General features: G+C 32.2%; 3 protein-coding genes across 3 annotated transcripts; 1 reads left to right on the forward strand and 2 right to left on the reverse strand.

Annotated features, from left to right (window-relative positions):
• Positions 1-22: 22 nt before the first annotated feature.
• Positions 23-2201, forward strand: LOC128386109 (delta-sarcoglycan-like). The gene is made up of 4 exons (XM_053345082.1): positions 23-1183; positions 1256-1466; positions 1537-1738; positions 1815-2201. Exons 1-4 carry the CDS (start codon positions 980-982, stop codon positions 2170-2172), a joined length of 975 nt encoding a protein of 324 aa, XP_053201057.1. The 5' UTR covers positions 23-979; the 3' UTR covers positions 2173-2201.
• On the reverse strand, positions 2184-5159 carry LOC128386108 (chitobiosyldiphosphodolichol beta-mannosyltransferase-like). The gene is made up of 6 exons (XM_053345081.1): positions 4940-5159; positions 4783-4863; positions 4600-4703; positions 4301-4539; positions 3695-4234; positions 2184-3624 (listed from the first exon to the last, which is right to left on the reverse strand). Exons 1-6 carry the CDS (start codon positions 5058-5060, stop codon positions 3429-3431), a joined length of 1281 nt encoding a protein of 426 aa, XP_053201056.1. The 5' UTR covers positions 5061-5159; the 3' UTR covers positions 2184-3428.
• Positions 5160-7718: 2559 nt separating this feature from the next.
• LOC128386106 (AP-1 complex subunit gamma-1-like) lies at positions 7719-13113 on the reverse strand. Its single transcript, XM_053345078.1, is given in 11 exon segments — positions 7719-8675; positions 8757-8855; positions 8915-9117; positions 9120-9999; positions 10077-10541; positions 10624-10800; positions 11030-11106; positions 11175-11413; positions 11549-11673; positions 11785-11998; positions 12360-13113. Coding segments are annotated over 11 exon segments (2613 nt in total). The 5' UTR covers positions 12389-13113; the 3' UTR covers positions 7719-8570.
• Between the last annotated feature and the right edge of the window lie 10895 nt (positions 13114-24008).

Here is a 24008-nt window from a genome sequence, read left to right on the forward strand (position 1 = left end):
ATGATGAGGATGATGAGGATGATGAAGATGAAAAGAAATTCTCTCTCATTAATTGATGTTAAATCGTTGGTTCAATAAGATGTAAACACCAAGAGAAAAACATTGATTCTCATTGAGAAAAAGATTCCAAGAGATGAAAACGATTGATTGATAAATGGAAAAGGTTAAATTGTTGATTTGTTTAGAAAAGAATAGAAAAAAAGTTAATCATTTACCTTAATTAACTGTTAATCAGTAGACAGTTTCTTATAAATTGTTGTGGGTTCGTTGGTTTAATGGTTGATCAATTTGGTTAATCATTTGATGTTCTTCATGTTAGTTAACTTTTTTTTTGCTTCTTTTGTTTTCCAAATTGATGATCCAGTTAAATTGCTACTGATTGTTAATGATTAAGAAACTACATTTCATGATTCTAATTATAATTAACCATTCAACCGATTGTAAGATAATTAAACACTTTTTTAAAGTTAACAATTAATCATATTCATACCAAAAGTGAAGGTTTTTCATTTCATTATCATGATTATCATTACAAAAGTTAATTGTGATGGTTAAATATTGGCAAAAATTGATTGTTAATGTTAATCGTTTCTCATCTTTAATTACTTTGGTGGTGATAATTGTTAATTGTTAACTAATAATAATCATCATGATCGATAACAAAGTTTTTATCATGTTCCTTGATTGTGGTCAATTGATTAAGATTTACCAGTAAATTGTTAAGACAAATAAGATAACAACATTTGCAATTAAGATAAGATTTTAATTTGCATTTAATTGCGACAATTAACTTACTGATAATTTAGATTATCAGTGTTATTTGTTTACGAATTTGAATTTAATTCAGTTCAGTTCAGATCAGATCATGTCTACGAAGCTTCAGCTGATTGAAGATCCGCCTTTTTATTGATCTTTTTTTCTGGTTACCTTTTAATCAATTTTGTTAATAATCATATGAATTAATTGATTACCTTTAATCATGGACAAGAATGAAATCAGATTGAGTCAATTATGGACAAATCATAAATCAACTGATGATAATCAACAATCAAGTTTCTTTGATGGATCAAATGATTTAATCAAATCTCGTTTTTTTACCATTTTGGTTTTCACTTTAATCTTCATTGTTTCTCTTAATCTAATCCTTAGTTTATGGATAATCCACTCACTTCAAATTGCAAATGTAAGTTAATCACTTGTAATTATAAATTTTTGAGAGAGACAATCAATTAATTGATCATTTAATTGAGAAAAGGGTGGACTGGGTGATGGTAATTTATTGACCACAATTAAACGGATGACGGTCAAAGGACATGCTAAATTCAATGGTTGGTTAACTGCTGAAGAGATTAATCCAGTTCATCGAGATCAATGGTTATCAATTGTTGGCTCTGATGATCAGATACAATTAGTTGATTATGATCAAGGTGAACACGATGAAACTAAATCCAATGGATTTACAATGAGTAAGTAACAATTAACAGTAACAATGAATGGATAATATTATGATCTCTATCCAATTATTATGATCCATAGACAAGAATACAATTAATTATCAAGGTCCCAATTTAATTGTTAAAAAATTAACCAATACAAGTAAAGAGACACAATTTTCAATCAACTCTAATCAACTGACCACTGATTCAGTAAAGGAATTGAAATCAACTGATTGGGGGCTAGTGGTTAATGAAGTTTTGGAAACAACTTCAATCAAAGGTGATCATCATCATGACCTCAGGTGATTAACACTAATTTGATTGAAAAGTAGTTGAATCAACTAATTACAATATAAATGTAAATTAATCTATCAACAGATTGGAATCACGTATGAAAGGATTAACCATGGAAGCGAAATCAGAAAATTTTACCGTACGATCTAAAGTTGGAGAGATTAACATGAATTCATTGGTAGATTTGAGTCTATCAGCGATTAAATCGATAGAAATTGATTCTTCACGAATTCAATTTAGGTCACTAATCAAGCGACATCGACACAATCATCACAATCAACACTCAGACAATGGAATCAATCAGAAAGGTTTCATTGGATATCATTTGTGTACCTGTGAGAATGGGAGATTATTCTTGGCCCATGGAGATAAATCATGTTACCTTTCACCGAAAAAATGTTCACCCAATGAAAAAACTGAAGAGAATAAAAAAACGGAATAAAATCAAAAGAGTAAATTATTGATCAGAAATTATATTTTCTTCATTAAATTTAGCAAAAGTTTCAACATGTCAAAGTCTACAAAGATGCACTGAGAATATCATCAGGCTTCAAGTTTGCCGCTCCAGGCCATGCGAATTCGTGATCCAGTTCGGTAATGAAAAGTCTTTGCCAAATAAGTTCGAATATTCCCTTCACATTCCAAGCCAAGAATATTCCAAGAAAAAAACCATTAATCGAATCAAAGATCATCACACGCTCGAAATTCTTATTATCAAACGAACCACCAGGAAACATGAATTCGAAAGAGAGAAACGCTATTACAATCGTGGAAACGATGTGATGCAGCACACCAAACCAAAAGAACCATTTGACGATAGCTCGATTTCTAGTGTAAATCCCGAAGATGTGGACAATTTTGAGTAAGACCATTGTACTCAATCCATGGTATATCTTGAAAAGCGTAAAAGCAGCGCTGATGTAGAGGACAAAATAACAAGACTCGATAAACATGACGATGGTCTGAAGTGGCGACCATTGTAAATACTTGTTCATGATTTTGGTGGAAAATTAAATTACTGAGAAACAATTAGAAATATGAGAGTTCGTAGTGAGAATTGAAACACGGATTAATTGCTATTAAATCAACTGAATTTGGAATAGAAATAAGAACTAATTTCTTAACTGTGAATCCAAACCAACAATGTCCAAAGAAAAGCAAACTGTAAGTGATTAAATAGACAACTAATCAGTTGATGGGTCATTCAAATTGATTAAATGATAAGTGGCAATTTGTTGATTATTCATAATGAATATCAAGTATTAGTAACAACAACTTAAGTATTAATCTTTATCCTAATTGTTGAGATAAATGTTTTTAAAAATTTTATCAATTTTTAGACACTAGTGATTAGCTATTGAAAGTTATTAGACTTTGATGTCGCAATTTAGGGCAATTTAATTAACTTAATCTAATCAATAGAGAAATCAGATAATTTCTCACTTAAGATTAAGCTCTGATTTTGAATAATCCCAAATTCGAGATGTGAATATTTCTATAGTAACAATTTAATTAGATAAAATCAAGTCAACTGTTTGATTTTGATTTCGAAAGCAATGATATTATACAAAATCAGAGATCAGAAAAAGTTTAATCAACATCTCGAGAATTGAGATGATGATTTTTTCCTGTGATAAAATAGACAATTTGATAAAAATTTACATTAATTGTTATTAATAGTAAATAATTGTGGTTCGGTCATGAAAAAAGTGGTTTAACTTTTCGATTCCATTCAGAGTCCCATGAAAATTTATTCCTAGTTGAGTTTAAATTGTCTCTCATGTTGGACAATTTAGATCGAGGTGGTAATAGAAGATTTCTCAATAGATTTGCCAATTCTTCTGAGTTTTTAAACGTTTTCCCATTGACTCCATCTCTAACAAGCTCATTTAAACTGAGAAAAGAAGAAGAGAAAACAATTGATACATTAATTACGTTAGAGAAAATCGATTGGTTTAACTAACCATTTATAATGAATGGCAAGAACTGGGACACAGGAGCCAAACATGTCGATTATTTTCATCGGTAAATCAAGTCCACTACTTGATGTGTGAAGACAAACACCAATATCGGCAGCAGCGACCATTTTTGGGTAATCTTCTGGCTCGAGCCAGGGTAAGATGGTGGTTACTTTTTTCCAGCGTTTTTTTGAAAGGATTTCCTCATAGTAACTTTTAAGTGGACCTTTACCAGTGATGACACAAATAAGCGCAGGTAAAGGCGCTCGTTCAGTTGAAATTTGAGTATCGTAATTATCTAGAGCATTGAGAAGTATGGAAAAATCTTCATCCTCAGTCCAACTTGTACTAGAAATTAAGATGAAAGGTCGACTCTTTTTGGTGACAATGTCCCCGCTTGAAGCGATCTCGTAAAATTTTGACTTGTTTACTTCTTTACCTCGAAATTGAGGAAACTTTTTCGCCATTTTAAGCAAAAATTTATGGCGACTTTCTGGTTGTAATGGAGAGAAAATTTCAGTCGGCCTATCATAGAAAACATCACATCTGTAAATTAGAACATTTAAATTTGATTAGTTGATTTGTTTTTCTTTTCATTCATTTTATACTTACTTGATTCCCCACGTTCGCTTCAAATCATTGGCCATTGATTGACTAACACAGAAATTGTGAAAAGCTCTTGACCCGAAAAACCCTTCACACCAACGGCAGATTTTAACCAGCGGATGATTAGCTCGCAATGTAAGAGCCAGAATTGTGTGTCCATAATTGTGCCAATCAATCACAAATTTAACACCTCTGATTAATGAATAGAGCCAAACAACGGGAATTGTCGGTATACTCGGCGGATTCTAAGAGATAATTAAACAATAATTTAGTCTTAGTAGATTAGCTGATTAGGTAAAACTCACTTGTAACAATAAGAAATTTGGTTTCTCAATCGAGAATAAGGTAAACAAAAGCACCAACGATTGAATCAATGTTTTCACAAAATAACCAATCAGTCTTGGGAAATCTGAAATTATGATAATAATAATTTCAAGAATAAATTGATTGGCTGTTGATTAAAGAATCAAGAAAATAAAAAACTCAACTGTTACTAAATGAAGAATAGGAATCAATTGGATGCAAATGGATTAACTGATTATCAACAATATCATCTGACAATTTGGTTTCTATAAGAAAAAAAGAAAAGCAAAATAAGTTAATCAATCCCATTAAACAAGGTAAATCTAATTACAATCAACTTACCCGAATAAGCAACAACGTCAACATGACAATTTAATTTTGTTAAAGAAAGACAATGATATTTCATTCTTGGACTTCTTTCGAAATCACCAAGAACCACAACACAGACTCTTTTTAAGCACATTGTTGGATTAAAGTTTATCACCGATTAACTAATCCAATTAAGGATGAAATCAATTTTTCCACAACACAAACATATGATCACTTTGTTGATATGGAAAACTAAATCCGCTGATTTCGGTTATTATTCAGCCGATGAATTAATAGTAACTACTACCGAAAGATGGCAATGTATATACTTCGCAATTTACTAATTGAACAAATCAAAAAGAAACAATTAAGATTAAATTGACCATTTAATAAGATTTTTGTTTTGTTTCAATTGATTAACTATAAAGAGAATTGGTTAAATTGTGAACTTGCAGCTCATTCAGTTTTCTGGTTATTTTTTCACTTTTACTTTTAAACATTCAAATGAAAATCTTACCTAACGAAATGACCGGAGTGACCTTGGTATTGAAACATTAAAATTTCGATAGATTTATTTACATTTAATGTTGATTAAGGGAAAAGGGACTGAGAATACAATACAATGTACATGTTATTATTACAATAATACCGAAGGTGATCATGATCAGAACATCACAATCACCTTTGCGAAGTTTTATTAGATCATTAATATTTACTAATATGGTCATCATCAATTAACTCATATTAGTTAATTAGTATTTCCATTACAGTAGTTACAATTCTGAATCTGAGCCTGATAATTGGAAATAAGGTGGAATCCACCAAATACGTCATTTAATTAGACTATTGAAGTTAGAACATAAAAGCAAATATAACCCAATACACTCCATTAAGAACTGTAATATTTAATGGTTAGAATATGGGAAGTTAATTTGCGATTTCTTTACAAGATGTTCAAACTACTTACGATCAATGACCAATAGTTATCGACCAATATACTATTATTTATGTATATACCAATGTTTCGATTCAATAATGTGTCCAGAATGTCAAGTCTCTAATTTTATTTAAAGAAAATTAAAATGTTCATATTTGATTTTCTATCTGTCTGCTCACCTTTAACATCAAGTGAATATCATCATGTACTGAATGGTGAAGATTATAAATCATGATGTGAATTTTTCGACACTTCAACGATAAAGTCAAAAAACATACAATATTAAACAATACTTTGCAACGAAATAGCTCAGAATCCTTACCTTCTTAGGAATATCGGACATTACATAATTAAATACCAAGAATAAAATCGTAGCAGTAATTGATGATCCACGAAATAGTAAACTCACCCAAAAATTAGCGAAATTAGATTGTGAACAATAGTAGGTCGCTAGAACAACGATAAAAGTAGTGAAACAAAAACCAACAAAGCTGGTAAGCCGATTTGCCGGTTACACGAATCAGTCCAGGTCTTGAACTTTTGAAATTCAGAGAAAAGTTTTTTCTTATCCTTACAGGTTAACGAACCAATTTTCAGTCTGAAAGCAAATGAATCTAACTGACATTTGCGAGTACTATTACTAATAAAAGATAAAGTTCTACCCACATAGCACTGAAAAAACTGAAATGAAGTACATAGAAATAAAAACTTATGAAAAGTAATTGGAAACATAAAGTGAGACTTTCTTTTTGAAACGATATCGCTATTAACGAATGTGCGAAAAGAAAAAAAGATAAACCGAAATAAACAGCAAAATTATAAATTCTTATGAAATATATGTAATAAGCTCGAAGAATGCGTTCATGATGATTTGTTAGGTGGGCCAGTTTTCTATTAACGAAAATATATTCATCGTAATCTTCCAATTCTTTAAAAATGGACAATCATGGAAATTATTCAGATAAATGTTGTACGCGTTCAACCCAATGGCGACAGAACAAATTGTGAAACAAATAATGTACAGAATTTTTAATCTATCAATCGGAACAAGATAATCACATAGAATAAATTGTAATGTTGAATCGTCCGTTAGAGCGAGAATTAACCATCGAAGATTGAACACTACGTTGATAACTAGCAACATGTAGCACATGAAACGGTGATATTTATTGGTTGTTGTCTTTTTCATGATAAACTTTGATTTCTCGATTGATTTAAGCTTCTTAACGGCAGAATCAAAATCTAAATACCAATATTGACGATACAATTTAACCAGCCAATTATTTACATTGTTAACTTTCATCCTTGTCAAAGATTTTGATCTTGACAGTAAATCAAACATGGTTCTTGAAATTATTAAGAAACAATACTTAAAATGATTACAATTAAGCTAATAGGATCCACTGAATGAATCCCACAAATTATACAATCAATTGTTAGCAAACTAACTAACAATCTTATTGATTTATAATATAATCGTAGTTACCTTTCTTGATTTTGCAATGAACTTTTCATGGTTTTATCTTATTAATTAATAGCATGAAATACATTTAAATGCATAAATATTTCGATTTTTCAACTCACTCAATTATTTATTCATTAAGTTAATTATTCACACATAGTAAAGCTCATATACTGCAATTGATTAGAATATGAAAATCAAGAGAATAGAGAAAAGATATAAACATGTATTGATATACACTGTTTGATCCTCATGATCAATTCCCAAATCCTTTGAAATATTCAAATGTTCAAGGTTTGGAAATCTATTAATAAATTGTCGTTGTTCAGTAACTCAAGTGTGGAAACAGTTTCACAAGACAATTGAAATTAGAAAATGTTATTAAGGTGATTAAGAAAATGGAAAAGAAACAATTAAGATTAAATTAACCATTTAATACAAATGTTAATAAGATTTTTGTTTTGTTTCAATTGATTAACTACAAAGAGAATTGGTTAAATTGTGAACTTGCAGCTCATTCAGTTTTCTGGTTATTTTTTCACTTTTACTTTTAAACATTCAAATGAAAATCAAAAGATTTTAAGTTTTTTTTCATTTTCAATTAAATTTGTTAATTATTTGCAATCAGACTAATATTGATTTAAGAGCCACATTCAAGACTTAGACACGTCGGATTGAGGTTGATGGTGAAAAAGTTTGATCAATTTAAACTGAGGATCTTCTTGATTCTTTAGATTATAAGATGAGAGAGAGATGAAAGATGATTTGAATGATGACAGTTAAGAAATTTTCAATCCCAATTGAACTTTCCCTGGAATTTAATCTGGTTCCTGTGTAGATTTATAAATCATCCAGACTTTCATTTAGCAAGAAGATCTTGAAAAATCAACCAGATCATCAAACATTGGTGCCAAAATTTTACAATCGATTGGAGGATTTATATGATTAAGAGAATAATCAAAAATGGGAGTTGATTGTTTAAAGAGCAACATGATTAATACATAATGTATATGCTAATCATGGAGTAAAAAGTTTTTAGATTGTGAAGATAAAGTTCGATGAGCAGAAAATAATCAATTAGAATTGAAGAAGAAAAAAGTCAAGAGGTTCAAAGTTTCGTGTGTAATTATCTTGAATAATTGGATTAATTTAAATCTATAATTTTCTAACAAATCACAGGCACATTTGGTAGAATTGATTTAATTGTTTAGTGTTCTTTTTTCCTTCTCTTCAATGGTAAATCTTTGTTGTAATTAACTTAATCATCAGAAGGTCCATGTTTCTGGTGGGAAATTATTAACATCCTTTTGCTCTAAAATCTCTTGTCCATTATATTCATAAGAAAATCGAATTCTCATTCTTAATTTTAACTATAATCAGGAAGAGAAAAGGAAAAGACAATTAATTTGGTGAATAATTAAAGGAAAAAGGATTGATGATGAACAACTAACCTTGTTTGGGTTTATAACTTGTAAAATTTGTTCCACTGAACCTGAATTATTGGCTGGAATCGTGGTGCTTGATGGTGGTAACAATTGTAATTGGGATGTCTGAAAAGTTAATTTAGAGAAATTAGTTGATTGTTAATGGGATCATTTGTGATACTTACTTTTGGACCTGCAGCTTGGAGTCGAAAATCTAACATTGGTTTATCGTAACTATTTTGAGCTTTAATCCGGATAATCAAAGTTTTTGGATCGGAATCATTTTTCTCAAAATCGAAAGTTAATTTTAATCCATTCGCATCATAAGCCACCAAACTTGGAATCTGTGGTGTAATTTGGGCTGCGCTGGTTACTATTGGTGTATCAAAGAATCAAATCCATCGAAAAGATTTGACTCAATGAGTGAATTATATTTTAGACTATTAGAATCATTGTTTTCGGATAAAGAGTTATTGGTGGTGTTAATTAGGGTTCCATTGCTACTTGAAGTGGGTTCAGAATTAATTAATCCAAGGAGATCAACAATAGCACTATTATTGTTTGTTGTATTTTGCACTTGGTTTGTTGTGGGTGGGAAAGGTGATGGACTTGTCATATCTACGGTACTAAGGAGATCCAAAAGAGCTGCACTTGAAGCGGTATTATCACTTTTGGCCTCTGAGGTTGAATTTGATCCAACTTTCGAAAGTGTTTCCAGTAAATCCTCTTCCCCTGTTTGCCCATTGGAAAGATTTTCTCGTTTCTCATCTCGAGATTTCATCGGAGGCATTTTCTCCAGTAAACTAAGGCGAAGTTGATTATGTTTGGTGAAGATGGTTGAAAATTCAACTGATCGCTGTTGTAATTCAACGTTCATGTGACAACCAAATGCATCGACTATTGATTTAATTTTAGGTGCACAATTTGGATAACGGGCACTGAGCTTAATCAAAGTGTTAATTGTATACTCTTTAGTAACGATTGACATTAAACTTGAAGCAGTAATTTCTTCACATGTAGCAACAATCTCATCTGATTGAACATTTAATGGTTCAGATAAATCATCACCAGACCCTGGACAAACTTCATTCAGTAAATCAGCAAATTCACCAATTGTCCACATGGCAACTTGGACTAATGGCTGTTTAGATGGTAAATCGTCAGCAAGATGTTTCCAACACTGTTGAACGGCATAAGCATGAAGAGATGTGGTTTCCGAGATGAGTTGAATTAAATTACCTACAACATCATCACGAGTATAGTTACCAGACTGAAAATAGAAAAGAAAACAAATCGGTCCATTAATTGTTGTCAAAAAGTAAACAGAAAATCAATATTGCAAATTACCGTTTGTAAAACTTTCAACATGGTGTCAATGTGCCACTTGGGGCAAGGGGCATATTTATCAGCACAAATGCACAAATTTGATGAACACACAGATTTAAATTCAGGATCAGCCTTTTCAAGGAAAGATATTAATTCAGTTGTCATGGAACGAATATTATTGCCATTGATTAAAGCAAAACACAATTCCATTGATTTTTTACGAATGGAAACATCGGGATCTTTCAAACATTCAACGATTGTACTTCGATGCCTTTGGACGGCATTGTAATCAGCTTGGACAGTTTTAAGTAACGTTGTCAATGCCACGTATCGAATGTTTTTGTCCGTATTCAACAAGAATCTACCCAAAATATTGATACCTAAAACTCGGAGGCCACTTTCTGACTTAATATCCATGATGGAAATTACTGTTTCATATAAAATTGCATTGCCTACATTTTTTGTGCTTTCGGTGTTGGTTGCAACCTATTGAAAGAGATATAAATATTTATTAGTATTGTTACAGTTATCAAATGACAGGTATCCAAGGGGATCAACAATTAATTACCTGAGCAAGGATATCGTTCATTGCTTCACTGGCCTCCGGGTCATTATGTCCAAGAAGACGTAATAATCTGAGGATTTTAACTTGAAGAAAAGGATCACTAACACCACAGACATCATGTTCCGGTGAATAACCAGCCATGATTAAATTTTTCAAAATTCGAACGAGATTTGGAACCATCTAATAAGATTTGAAAAAGAAAATGAGAAAACAAATATAATTAAAAAGATGACAAATCACTTTACATGCAAACCAATTGGTAATTAGCGTTACTACCTCATGATACTTCAAATTTTTCCATAAGCAAAAGCAAAGAGTGAAAGCAAAAGCAATATAACAATTTTATCAATAATTAGTGATGTTTAAAATTTAAGAGAAATTGTTTCAAATGATGCATGTTAATTGTTACCTTTTTGAAATAATTAAGTGTCTCTTGACTCCGTTCACACATCTCAATGATAAGGGTAACACCGGTTATTAAAACAGCTAAAAAGGAAAGAGACACAATTAGAAAATGTCTTTACAAGAATGAGAACGGAAAATGACAATCTAACCATGATTCTTTTCGGTTAATAAAGTTCTTGATGCTGGAAGAAACATCTCCATGAAATCGGGTATTTTACGAATGATACGGGCAGCGCAAAGGGCGGCCTTCTTTTTGATATATGCATTTGATGATTTCATGAGGCGTTCGACTTCACCGGCAAGATCTCTGCTCATCTCTGGAGAGCAAATTGTCCCTAAAGCACAAAGAGCCAATCCAACTACATATTGAATTTGACTGTTAAGGTCACTATTGAAAAAGAAAACATTAAATTATCGCTTATTAGTTATCATAATGAGAGTATTTTGAGGATGATTGAAGGTTTTCAATGATTTATGTTAATCCGGCGATTTGTCCTCTTCGTTTGACAATCATTCGGCTTACTTCTTAAGGGAGTTGGTTATTAAAAGGTGAACATCTTGTCTTTCATCCAACAATAACATGGCTCCCAGATAACCAATTCTTTTATCAGTGAATCTTGGTGAGGCGATTAACTTCAAACACTCCAGCTAAAAGATGAGAGAAAAGAAAGAGAAAGAAATATTAGTAATTATGGAAAAAGAAAATGGAAAATGGAAACTTGATCATTTGATTGACATAAGAATACATGTAACACCAACCTGACCAAAATGAGCCGGATATCCAAGCATATGAATATATAATAATTTAGCTACATTTCTACATCGCCAAACAGAATCTTCTTCCCTGAATGTAGATCTAATGTAAGCACATTCTTTTTGTATTACAGCTCTTTCCTCTGCTGCAGTTCTTGCGGCTCTTATTTGTCGGATAAGATCTCGAAGGCGCATAGGAGAAGGCATACCAGAAGTTAATCTGTAAGGTAAGAGAATAGAAAAAACAAACAAAAGAAAAATATTAGAGAGGAAAAAAGAGAGGAAGAAAGAGAGAAGAATATAAGAAATTAGGTGAGGTAAAATAAAGATAGAAACGAAAAGGATGACATGGCTGATGCTTTTTTTTTGTTGTTCTCTAGATAGAATAGAAAATTTGTTCCAAAAAGAAAAAGAAAACAATACTGTGACAAAGGTAGAAAGATGTTTATATCAAAGCTGTAGAGTGAAATTGATTGGGGAAATTAGTAAATTGAATGATAATGGAAAAGGAGTTAGATTATTTCAAGATGATGAGACTATAAGATAATCATCATGTTCAGATGTCTCATCTATCAACTTACTTTGATAATATTGTGTTTTGTAGATCCATGGTTGATGGTGTCAAGTGGGTTCCTTATGAGATTGATGATGATGGTGGTGGTGGTGATGATGGTGATGAACCTGATTGTATATTTACCTGAGAGGAAAAATAGTAAGAGAGAGAGAGAGAGAGAGAGAGAGAGAGAGAGAGAGAGAGAGAGCAAAAAACCACACACACTTACATACACAGAGAAAAACTCACCCACACCTGAAGGTAGGAATAGAAAAGAGAAACGTAATTTAATCTAATTGTTTATTGTTTGCAGACAATTTAGTAATCACTTTTCACTTGTTAAATTGTCCATTAACTATAGTTATTAATTAGATGAAAGAAAATGAGACAACTATGAGAAAAAGATCACAATTAATTGACTCTGAAAGGAACAACAGTTAAAAACACTCATCATCTTACAGAATCAAAGTGTAAACTCAAACTGAGAATAGAAAGAAAAATAGAAAGAGTCTCTTTTAACTCTCTTTCTTTTTCTCTTTCTTTCTCTCAGCCGATTATAAATATCACCTTTTTCAAATGAATTACAATTTTCTTCTTACAATTGATACTGATCAGTTTTCTCTTTCAAATTACAATTACTTTCACAATCTATTCCTTTATCAAGATTAGCTAATTGGAAAATGATTAAACATCAATAATTAATTATCTCCATTGGGGTTAATCCATTGGAGGAAAGTCAATCAAAGGTAGATTTTCAGAGAAATTCTTAATTTTCAGTCAGATTTTTAACTATCGAGATACTCAGTGACAATTTAATTGGTAATCGAGTGAAAAAAACCTTCATCAATTGATTACAATTAATTTTATTACCAATTAATCAAATTATCAAATCGTTTAAATTTTAGTTTCGCTTGCAGTTTGGTGGCTCCATCTATCGGTATATTTTCACACTAATTTGAGGAAAAAGTTTTTTCAAAAAGTTCAATTCAACAATTAAGTTGATTGTTTATTGGATCTTTTTTTTTTTGATAAAATATCATCAGCCACAATCAATGGAAATGATATAAATGTCATTCAAAGATTTTAGTTAATTAATAGGGATGAAGAGAAGAGATTTTTCTTCTTAATTATTGGTAATTGTAGCTCTTAATCAGGGCAATTTGATTAATTGTGATTAAGAAAAAATTGGCCAAATAAAGATTATTACAACTATACAGACAAGAAGATTAATATTAAATATATAAAAGAGAGAGAAATTTAAAAATAGAATCAACAATTAGATGTTAGTGATGATCTTTAAAATAAATCCTCTTAATTGTTAATTCTATCATTAAGATGAAAAAATGAATTTATTGGTAATAAATATAATCTAAATTAACAATATAATTATACATTTATTTATTTAAGTTAATCATCAATAATTAACTAATCACACCGAGATAACAATAATGTCAAACAAGTTTGATAATTAAAATGAGAAATCAAAGCAAATCTGAAAAACGAAAAAAAAAACTTTTTTGATTATCTCTGAATCTCTTGAAATTGACTAATTAAACCTAATGGAAAGTGAATTAACAAATTAACAGTCTAAATAGGATTTTGTTTGCATGTTAAATTGTCCAAGATTTATATTAGCTAACTAATCATTAATTGTGTGGTTTTCTTAAGTTAATAAGATTCGTTGACCTAATTGTCCAACTTAACACGAAAAACAAAACAAAATGATAAAGTTTGTTTTTCTCAACTAATGTTGACAATCTTGATTATTGTTGATTAACATGATTACTATTAAGTAGCCTCAGTTTAAACAGATGAAAAAGAAACCAAATTAAATTAAATTAAATTGGCCTAACAACCATGAAGAGGGTGGATTGATGATAAGGGTTAAGCAGTCATTGACTGCTTGCTTTCCTCTTTAATTAACTAATCAAGAAAGAGAATCAAAATTGATTGTTATTTCCTTTTCTATTCAAATCTCAATCCTCATTTGATAAGACAAATTAATCTTTTACCTCATTGGTTAATACATTTAAATTTCCTCGCTGTTAGAAAGAGAATAGAATATATAAACAATTCTTTTCTTTCTCGCCAGTTAGTAACTGGATCAAATTATGTTACTCTCTCCATTATTATCCTTAATTGGCTTAATTACTCAAATTACTTCTTCCGTATTTCAGTTTAATTACTTTTCTATTGTTCTTCATTTATCTATCTACCTCAAAACGACAATTAAAATCTATATAATTCAAGTTCTAAGTTGTGTGTATTCAACGTGTATGTGTAAATAGAAGTCAATTGACTTCTGCTTTACATAGAGATTTATCCCCGAACTCGGTATATAAATTTAAACGAAGGTGGTTAATTAATCTACGGATTGATTTAATTACTCTCGGTTGTTAAGTTAAGCTGTGTCTTCATCCCCTCATAGCGATAACCTTAACAAATGGTGGAGATTCCTTGTTCCTCCATATATACAAGAATACAGATACTTAAGCTTAGTGTTTTCTAAAGATTGTGCCTGTTCAAGTCACTGACTTGTAACCTCCTCACCTTGTTCCAAATTTACGCCGTTTCTGCTCAATAAGTACAACACCTAAGTGACCTCATCCAATTTACACTCATCGATTCTACTGCGTCATCAAGTTAACCTTGTTCACCCTTGAAGTCAATTGACTTCAATATCATCACTATCAACACAATTAACTCTTCATCATCCGAAATATCGTCTTATTATTCATTGATATGGAAGATCAACCAAATAAAGCTACAGTTGACCCAAAGAACCCCCACAGTCATCACCATTGGGGAATTCAACAGTGTGGACGCTAACAAAGTCATATTCTAAACGAGGGGAATCAAAATATCCCAAATGGACCTTATTTTACACGAAAATTTAATGAGGCCTTGCAGACAATGATGGTGTTTTATGGCGATTATGATGATCCTCGTAAGTCTCTAAATAAGAAATTTGATTTTGCTTGGTTTGAATGTCCAGAAAGAATGAAAATCCTACGAAATAATGGAATGACAGATCCAGCAATTAGAAAACTATTAGATATGGGTTTCTTTGAATCCGAAAATAAGTCATTGACTTATGAAGATTTAAAAAGAGCTAAATTAGCTGAAGCGCAAATCAAGATCTTTCTCAGAACATTCGATCAAGAATATAAGCTCACCAGAAGTCAATCTGACTTCTTTTGATGATATAGATGAGCCTTTAATTCCCAATCACAATACATACCAACTTAATCAATCAGTTACAGACAATCAAGGTTACATGAATCAATCCTTTGTAGGGAATCAACAAACAACGCAGAATAATCAAACACTGATAAATTTTACAAATCAGAATCAATACCATAATCAGAATCGATTAAGTAGAACATTAGATTATGACCTTAACTGGTTCAAAATCTATCATCGCTACGAAGAAAGTACAAATTTACACGAATGGAAGTTTGGTCTTAGTCTTCGAATAATCAATTTCCTGATAAGATAAAAATCAAAATTTTGAATTTAAATCACCTATATATGTTTAATGAGATTGAGTCCATACTAAGAATGAACCTCAACAGAATTTAGACATTTATGTAACCGCTTAAGAGAAATGTACATGGAAATCATGAAATTCAGTAGCAGGAAACACATTAATTTTCACAAATTCAAAAAGGTGACTCCTTAACACCATGTCCTTAGAAAAGCAGCTGAAATGAAAGTCAGTGGACTTTCAGAGATAGAATAGTTCAATTCATCCTTCACTCATTACCTTTCGAACTTCAGAAAAGCTCGTTAAAGGAAGAGGAATTCAAACCTTAGATGAGATTAAGACAAAACTATCCAATTATAATCTTAGGGATCCAGCAATGCCCCAAATCAAGGACAAACACAATCAAACCAAGCAAATCAGTCAGGTTTTAAAAGTAACTCACACAATCACACACTTCAAATGAACCATAAACACAATCAGTCTCAAGGACCCAATGATCAACACCACAAGATCAATGTTCACAAAACAATGAACAAACGCCTCAACCTCAAGGTAACCCACAACAAAGAAAGAAGTCAAATGTGACTTCTGTGGAAAAGGTCACACTATCAAAGACTGTTGGTCGAAAAGAAGATCGATGCAGAGAACAATCAGACAATTAACATATCAACTGAAATTAGAAAGATGAGACAGATCCTATTATTTACGTACAAGTTTGGGATCGCGATCAACCAATTAGAATCAGATCTTGGTAGATTCCGACTGGATCATCGCTTATTCGCTCGAGCTCGCTGAAAACTTGACTACAAATTTACAGATCACGTCACGAATTCAGAGGATTTGATAAAAGAGATACACCAATAAAAGCGATTGAGTCTCACAAATCTTCATCAAGTATTATCCCAAATAGCAATAAGAATTTTATATTTGAGAAGAATTATCATCTAATTCTTGGACAGAATTTCTTACACGAAGGAATATCTCAATCACCGGGAATCAAGTTACAAAAATTTCCAGATTAACAGATTCGGTGAAAAGCCCAGTTTTGAGAAGACCAACGAAGTGTTATATCTTTACTAAACTTTTTCCGTCAATTTATGGACCTCAATGATCAGAACTAAAAAAAAGTTACCGATTAGTAGTTTACCTGAAGTGGTAGTTTCTAGTGAATGGCCTAAGAGTCAAGAGCCAACATCAACTACGAAACAGTCATTGACTGTTGAAGAGAAAATACTACAGAATCGACAACGAGAAGAAAAGGAAAAAGAAACAACAAAACGAGCAAAAAGTGTAGAAGAAGAAATTAATCGATTAGCAATGACAGTTAATCATGCAAGAAGTGGAATATTGTTATCATATCAAAAGAGAAAACTGGATCAACGAAAAGACGATTTTCCACCTCAAGTCAATGACTTGAATGATATCCTCATGAAAACGATTTCAAAGGACTTGAATCAACAAGAAAAACAACAAATGATTGAATTCATTAACAAATATAAATCAGTGTTCTCAACCCACAAATATGATCTGAAAATTTCATTTGTTAAGGTTATCGCTATGAGGGATGAAGACACAGCTTAACTTAATAAACTCGAGAGTAATTAAATCAATCCGTAGATTAATTAACCACCTTCGTTTAAATTTATATACCGAGTTCAGATAAATTTATGTAAAGCAGAAGTCAATTGACTTCTATTTATACACGTTGAATACACACAACTTAGAACTTGAATTATATAGATTTTAATTGTCGTTTTGAGGTAGATAGATAAATGAAGAACAATAGAAAAGTAATTAAACTGAAATACGGAAGAAGTAATTTGAGTAATTAAGCCAATTAAGGATAATAATGGAGAGAGTAACATAAAGAATTTGATCCATTACTAACTGGCGAGAAAAAATTGTTTATATATTCTATTCTCTTTCCTAACAGAGGAAATTTAAATGTATTAACCAATGAGGTAAAAGATTAATTTGTCTTATCAAATGAGGATTGAGATTTTGAATAGAAAAGGAAAGTAACTTAATCAATTTTGATTCTCTTTCTTGATTAGTAGCATCTTTGATAATCGGTTCAGGGTCAAAGATTTTAAAACTTTCTCTCAATCTTCTTGAATCAATTCAGGTCTTTGGGTCAATGGTGACGAGAGATGAGTGGTGATTCTAGCACAATCATAAGTGATTCTATTTTGATAATCGATCAGGTTTGAGAAAATTTCACCAACATAAGAATCTTCAAGTTGAAGTCATTTGACTTCATTTTGCACCAATTTCTCATATGTGTTAGGCTAAATCGTAGGTTCCAGAAAATATACATTGATCGTAAATGCATCTTACTTTGTATCCATAGAAATTTCCAATGTTTACATCGTTGACTAAGATGCTTGTGCCTCAACTGAGAGTAAGGCACGTAAATTGGTGACCATTCAAGTCAATGACTTGATCTTCAGACTTTCGGTTTCTCTCGATTTGGAACAGCGTTACCAAGAGATGTGAACATTGCAATAAATACTGTTGCAAGACCCACATGATAATGGTTCTCGAGCAACGTGAGCACAAATTACACAAATCCTTTGGTCTTGGTTCATCTGATGATTGAGAGACGACGAAACCTGGTTCTGGTTTAACACGAGAAAGGGCGGTTTCTAATTGTTCATCTGAATAATTTGATTTTGTTGAAACCTTTTCCTTTAGATATTCACGGTAATCGGTCTGAAATTGTCTTTATCTCTTTAGGTAACACGATATTGTGACATCTTAAGTTAGTAACTTAACTGTTTGGTGTGCAAATGGTTCACTTTGTTGATTAATTAGAAGTCAATTGACTTCTAACACAGATCTGATTTTCACCGATTGTTTCACTTTACAGGAAGTACTTAATTTGATTTGAACAATTGAATTGATGAACTTAAAAGGTAAATTGTAAATTGAACACAGAAAATAAGAAATTAATTTGGTGAGGAAGTTGAACACTTAAGTAGTCAAAGGATATGAGAACAATGATGATTTCCTTTGGCTATTTATATGATTAGTTTAAAGCTTAGCCGTGGCTTGAAATCAATTTTTAATTAACATAAGCCGATAAGATGATCTCTTTTATTTGATCTGGCTAATTGGTTTTGTCTTCCCACGATGTTCATAAAGATGGTTAAAGATGACCAATTCATGCAAGTCACTTGCCTTGTTTGTCTTGAAGGTAATTAAAATTGATGATTTTAATTTGATGAGAAATGTAAAGATGATTATTTAAAGATGATTTTCACAGGTCACTTATTATTTGGAAAAACTTAGCATTTCTTTCTTCTTTTCCTTTGTTTTGAGCGAAAAGTCAGTTGACTTGGTGCTAAGGGAAATTAATTCATTCTGGTCAATTTCTTCCTCCGATTGATTTTTTCCTGAGATCTTTTTGATGTCAATGAAATTCGCTTTTTCAATTCGACAACTCCTTAGATTGAACATTTTTACGGCTGCATCATAAACTTCCAAGATTACGTATCTACCGAGAAAATTAGGTGTCAATTTTCCTAACTTAGGGTCAGTCATATGAGTTTTCTTTGCGACAACATCTCCAATTTTGTATTTTATCTCTTTGATTGGTTCGTTTTCCAATCTTTTCTCCTGAAAGTTAATTAACTTTCTTCGAACTTTTTCTCTCTTTTCCACTATATCGGTATTATCAGCGTTAGATTCGATTTGTAATTTGTTTAGTAATGGATTATTCGGCTGATTATTAAATAGTAATTCATGTGGAGAGAATCCCAAATGTTCAGATGGGGTAGAATTGTAGCTGATGATAATTTCTCTAATCTTTTGGTCCCACTCTGTTCTCTGTTTCACCGAATCTGTTAATCTGGAAATTTTTTGTAACTTGATTCCCGGTGATTGAGATATTCCTTCGTGTAAAATTCTGTCCAAGAATTAGATGATAAGTTGGCTTCTCAAATATAAAAATTCTTATTGCTTCTTCTGAGTATTTGGGATAATACTTGATGAAAATTTGTGAGACTCAATCGCTTTTATTGGTGTATCTCTTTTATCAAATCCTCTGAATTCGTGACGTGATCTGTAAATTTGTAGTCCAAGTTTTCAGCGAGGCCAGCGACATAAGCGATGATCCAGCTCCGGAATCTACCAAGATCTGATTCTAATCGGTTGATCGCGATCCCAAACTTGTACGTAAATAATAGGATCTGTCTCTTCTTTGTTACTAATTTCAGTTGATATGTTAATTGTCTGTTGATTGTTCTCTGCATCGATCTTCTTTTTCGACCAACAGTCTTTGATAGTGTGACCTTTGCGTCCACAGAAGTCACATTTGACTTCTTTTCTTTGACCTTGTGGGTTACCTTGAGGTTGAGGCGTTTGTTCATTGTTTTGTGAACATTGATCTTGTGGTTGTTGATCATTGGGTCCTTGAGACTGATTGTGTTTATGGTTCGATTTGAAGTGTTTTTTGTGATTGTGTGAGTTACTTTTTCTAAAACCTGACTGATTTGCTTGGTTTGATTGTGTTTGTCCTTGATTTGGGGGCATTGCTGGATCGCTAAGATTATAATTGGATAGTTTTGTCTTAATCTCATCTAAGGTTTGATTCTCTTCCTTTAACGAGCTTTTCTGAGTTCGAAAGGTAATGAGTGAAGGATGAATTGAACTATTCCTATCTCTGAAAGTCCACTGACTTTCATTTCAGCTGCTTTTTTAATTCTAAGGACATGAGTGTTAGGGTCGTCACCTTTTTGAGTTGTGAAAATTAATGTGTTTCCTGCTAATGAAATTTCATGATTTCCTATGTACATTTCTCTTAAGCGGTTACATAAATGTCTAAATTCTAGTTGAGGTTCATTCTTAGTATGGACTCAATCTCATTAAACATATATAGGTAGATTTAAATTCAAAATTTTGATTTTTATCTTATCAGGAAATTGATTATTCGAAGACGCATATCAAGACCTTCTAACCATTCGTGTAAATTTGTACTTTCTTCGTAGCGATGATAGATTTTGACCAGTTAAGGTCATAATCAATGTTCTATAATCGATTCTGATTATGGTATTGATTCTGATTTGTAAAATTTATCAGTGTTTGATTATTCTGCGTTGTTTGTTGATTCCTACAGGGATTGATTCATGTAACCTTGATTGTCTGTAACTGATTGATTAAGTTGGTATATGTGATTGGGAATTAAGGCTCATCTATATCATCAAAGAAGTCAGATTGACTTCTGGTTCGACTTATATTCTTGATCAGATGTTCTGAGAAGATCTTGATTTGCATAGCTAATTTAGCTCTTTTAAATCTTCATAAGTCAATGACTATTTTCAGTTCAAAGAAACCCATATCTAATAGTTTTCTAATTGCTGGATCTGTCATTCCATTATTTCGTAGGATTTTCATTCTTTCTGGACATTCAAACCAAGCAAAATCAAATTTCTTATTTAGAGACTTGGGGATCATCATAATCGCCATAAAACACCATCATTGTCTGCAAGGCCTCATTAAATTTTCGTGTAAAATAAGGTCCATTTGGGATATTTTGATTCCATCTCGTTTAGAATATGACTTTGTTAGCGTCCACACTGTTGAATTCCCAATGGTGATGACTGTGGGGTTCTTTGGGTCAACTGTAGCTTTATTTGGTTGATCTTCCATTATCAATGAATAATAAGACGATATTTCGGATGATGAAGAGTTAATTGTGGTTGATGGTGATGATATTGAAGTCAATTGACTTCAAGGGTATACAAGGTTAACTTGATGACGCAGTAGAATCGATGAGTGTAATTTGGATGAGGTCACTTAGAGTGTTGTACTTATTTGAGCGGAAACGGCGTAAATTTGGAACAAGGTGAGGAGGTTACAAGTCAGTGACTTGAACAGGAGGCACAATCTTTAGAAAAACACACTAAGCTTAAGTATCTGTATTCTTGTATATATGAGGAACAAGGAATCTCCACCATTTGTTAAGGTTATCGCTATGAGGGGAGGAAGACACAGCTTAACTTAACAACCGAGAGTAATTAAATCAATCCGTAGATTAATTAACCACCTTCGTTTAAATTTATATACCGAGTTCGGGGATAAATCTCTATGTAAAGCAGAAGTCAATTGACTTCTATTTACACATACACGTTGAATACACACAACTTAGAACTTGAATTATATAGATTTTAATTGTCGTTTTGAGGTAGATAGATAAATGAAGAACAATAGAAAAGTAATTAAACTGAAATACGGAAGAAGTAATTTGAGTAATTAAGCCAATTAAGGATAATAATGGAGAGAGAGTAACATAAAGAATTTGATCCAGTTACTAACTGGCGAGAGAAGAAAAGAATTGTTTATATATTCTATTCTCTTTCCTAACAGCGAGGAAATTTAAATGTATTAACCAATGAGGTAAAAGATTAATTTGTCTTATCAAATGAGGATTGAGATTTTGAATAGAAAGGAAAATAACTTAATCAATTTTGATTCTCTTTCTTGATTAGTTAATTAAAGGAAAGCAAGCAGTCAATGACTGTAACCCTTAGAGCCCAACACATGATTTGGACACGGACTCTTAACGGGTTCTGGACAATCCTAGAGAAGTCAGTGACTTCTTGCGTTCCTCAGTGAGACGATATAGTTCAGGTACCAACTCTATAGCTGCAGGTTCGATGTGTTGATCAGAATAATATTTCTGTTTTCTCATTTTTCTTCTCGAAATCGGCCATAGTCGTAGGGTGAAACTTTAAATTCTTTCGGCCAATCTCCGATGAATTCCATTGTTTCTGTTAATAGGCTGGACATGAACATATTAGGAGGATACAAGCCTCAAATCCTTGATTCATTGATCTGGTTTCCGTTAGGGTTTGTCGTGTTTTCTCAATTCGGTCAAAGTCAATTAAGTAACAATACAAGGTATAAGAAGCATCGATGAGTGGTGAATGATATTTCCTTTGTAAAATCGCGTTGAATAGGAGAAATGAACAGTATTTCAATCCTAATGAGTCGTTTGCACGATAAGTATTATAATATGAGGCCACATACGATTCTATTTAGTAAATACTCGTGATCAGCAATTGAGAGAAAGAGTGAAGTCTCCTGTTTGACCAGAAACGATTATCCGATCGTATTGTCTCAGGATGGTGACTTCATGTCGAACTCGTTTGAAACACTTAGCATATTGAGTCTCTTTTTTTTAAGACCATGTAACTCAGTTCCGAATGAATTTTTTGTTGCTTCCGATGAATGTCGGACGAACTCATGATAAACGACCTTAGGTGAGGCATCGATGATGGCAACCCACACAGGAACTGAATATAATTGTCCATCTTTCATTCGTATCTTCGCATTTTCTAAATCAATGGCACAGATTCTGAGGTCACGATCCTTTGCTTTTAGAACGGCTCGAGTAATGGTTTCAGCATATTCAGCTGGAGGAGCCATATCAGGTGTAGAAGTTAATAACTTCTCCTGTAGGTACTTTTTGTGTAGTACTTGTTTCCTATTTCTTTCTTTAACGTTCCAAAGTTTTGGGTTTTCTTTTCTGAATTCAAAAGATTCTCGAGCTCTTCTTGAATTGAATCGAGATCTGTACGAATAGTTAGGAGGCGTAGGACCTTTATGATCAGGCTGATAACTATCTGGATTACTGAATTCATGAGGTTCTGATTCTTTGGACGGTCTATCGGTTAATCTAAGCGATGGTGCAGTTACTAACTGCAAGGGTTGAGGCTCAATTGGTTTGTTGATGAGCAAGGTAAAATGCCCTTCTTCTATCATTACGACGGTGTCTAGCTCTCTTCGCTTATCAGCAGTAGTACGATAGGTATAGTTGTTGTCACTTTGGGCTTTTACTTGAGCTGCTCTCTCTAATGCTTCTGTTTCATTGATCTCGTTCCATTCATCTATTGTTGAACTTTCGGATGATGTTGATGGTTTTTGAGATGAGGATGATGATGAGCTTATTTCCGCTGTGTAACGAGCATTACTGTCGACACTTGTCTCTTGTGTTAAAACATCGTCCCAGAAAACACTATCTGCGCTCTTCATTAGTGACAAAGAGATTAACTTGATCAATTTGATCATTAATTGCGGAAGTTGATGGTTGTGGTGACAAAGTCAGTGACTTTGAGGGTTCAAACACTCTTTTAGCTGTTGGTGGTGTTGAAGGTAATTCTTGTGGTTTTCTCTTTCTTTGGTTAGTAG

This window comes from Panonychus citri, unplaced genomic scaffold, assembly GCF_014898815.1.
Source record: "Panonychus citri isolate SS breed McGregor unplaced genomic scaffold, ASM1489881v1 Contig00063, whole genome shotgun sequence".
NCBI lineage: Eukaryota > Metazoa > Arthropoda > Arachnida > Trombidiformes > Tetranychidae > Panonychus > Panonychus citri.

Bases quoted from the DNA above. Each gene is read 5' to 3' on its own strand.
- LOC128386109 (XM_053345082.1), top strand. From the start codon at position 980: ATGGACAAGAATGAAATCAGATTGAGTCAATTATGGACAAATCATAAA. The intron at 1,184-1,255 runs GTAAGTTAATCA...AATTGAGAAAAG, and splicing joins ACTCACTTCAAATTGCAAAT to GGTGGACTGGGTGATGGTAA. The intron at 1,467-1,536 runs GTAAGTAACAAT...TATGATCCATAG, and splicing joins ATCCAATGGATTTACAATGA to ACAAGAATACAATTAATTAT.
- LOC128386108 (XM_053345081.1), bottom strand. From the start codon at position 5,060: ATGTGCTTAAAAAGAGTCTGTGTTGTGGTTCTTGGTGATTTCGAAAGA. The intron at 4,704-4,782 runs GTTGAGTTTTTT...TCATAATTTCAG, and splicing joins CTATTCTTCATTTAGTAACA to ATTTCCCAAGACTGATTGGT. The intron at 3,625-3,694 runs GTTAGTTAAACC...TTCTTTTCTCAG, and splicing joins CTTGCCATTCATTATAAATG to TTTAAATGAGCTTGTTAGAG.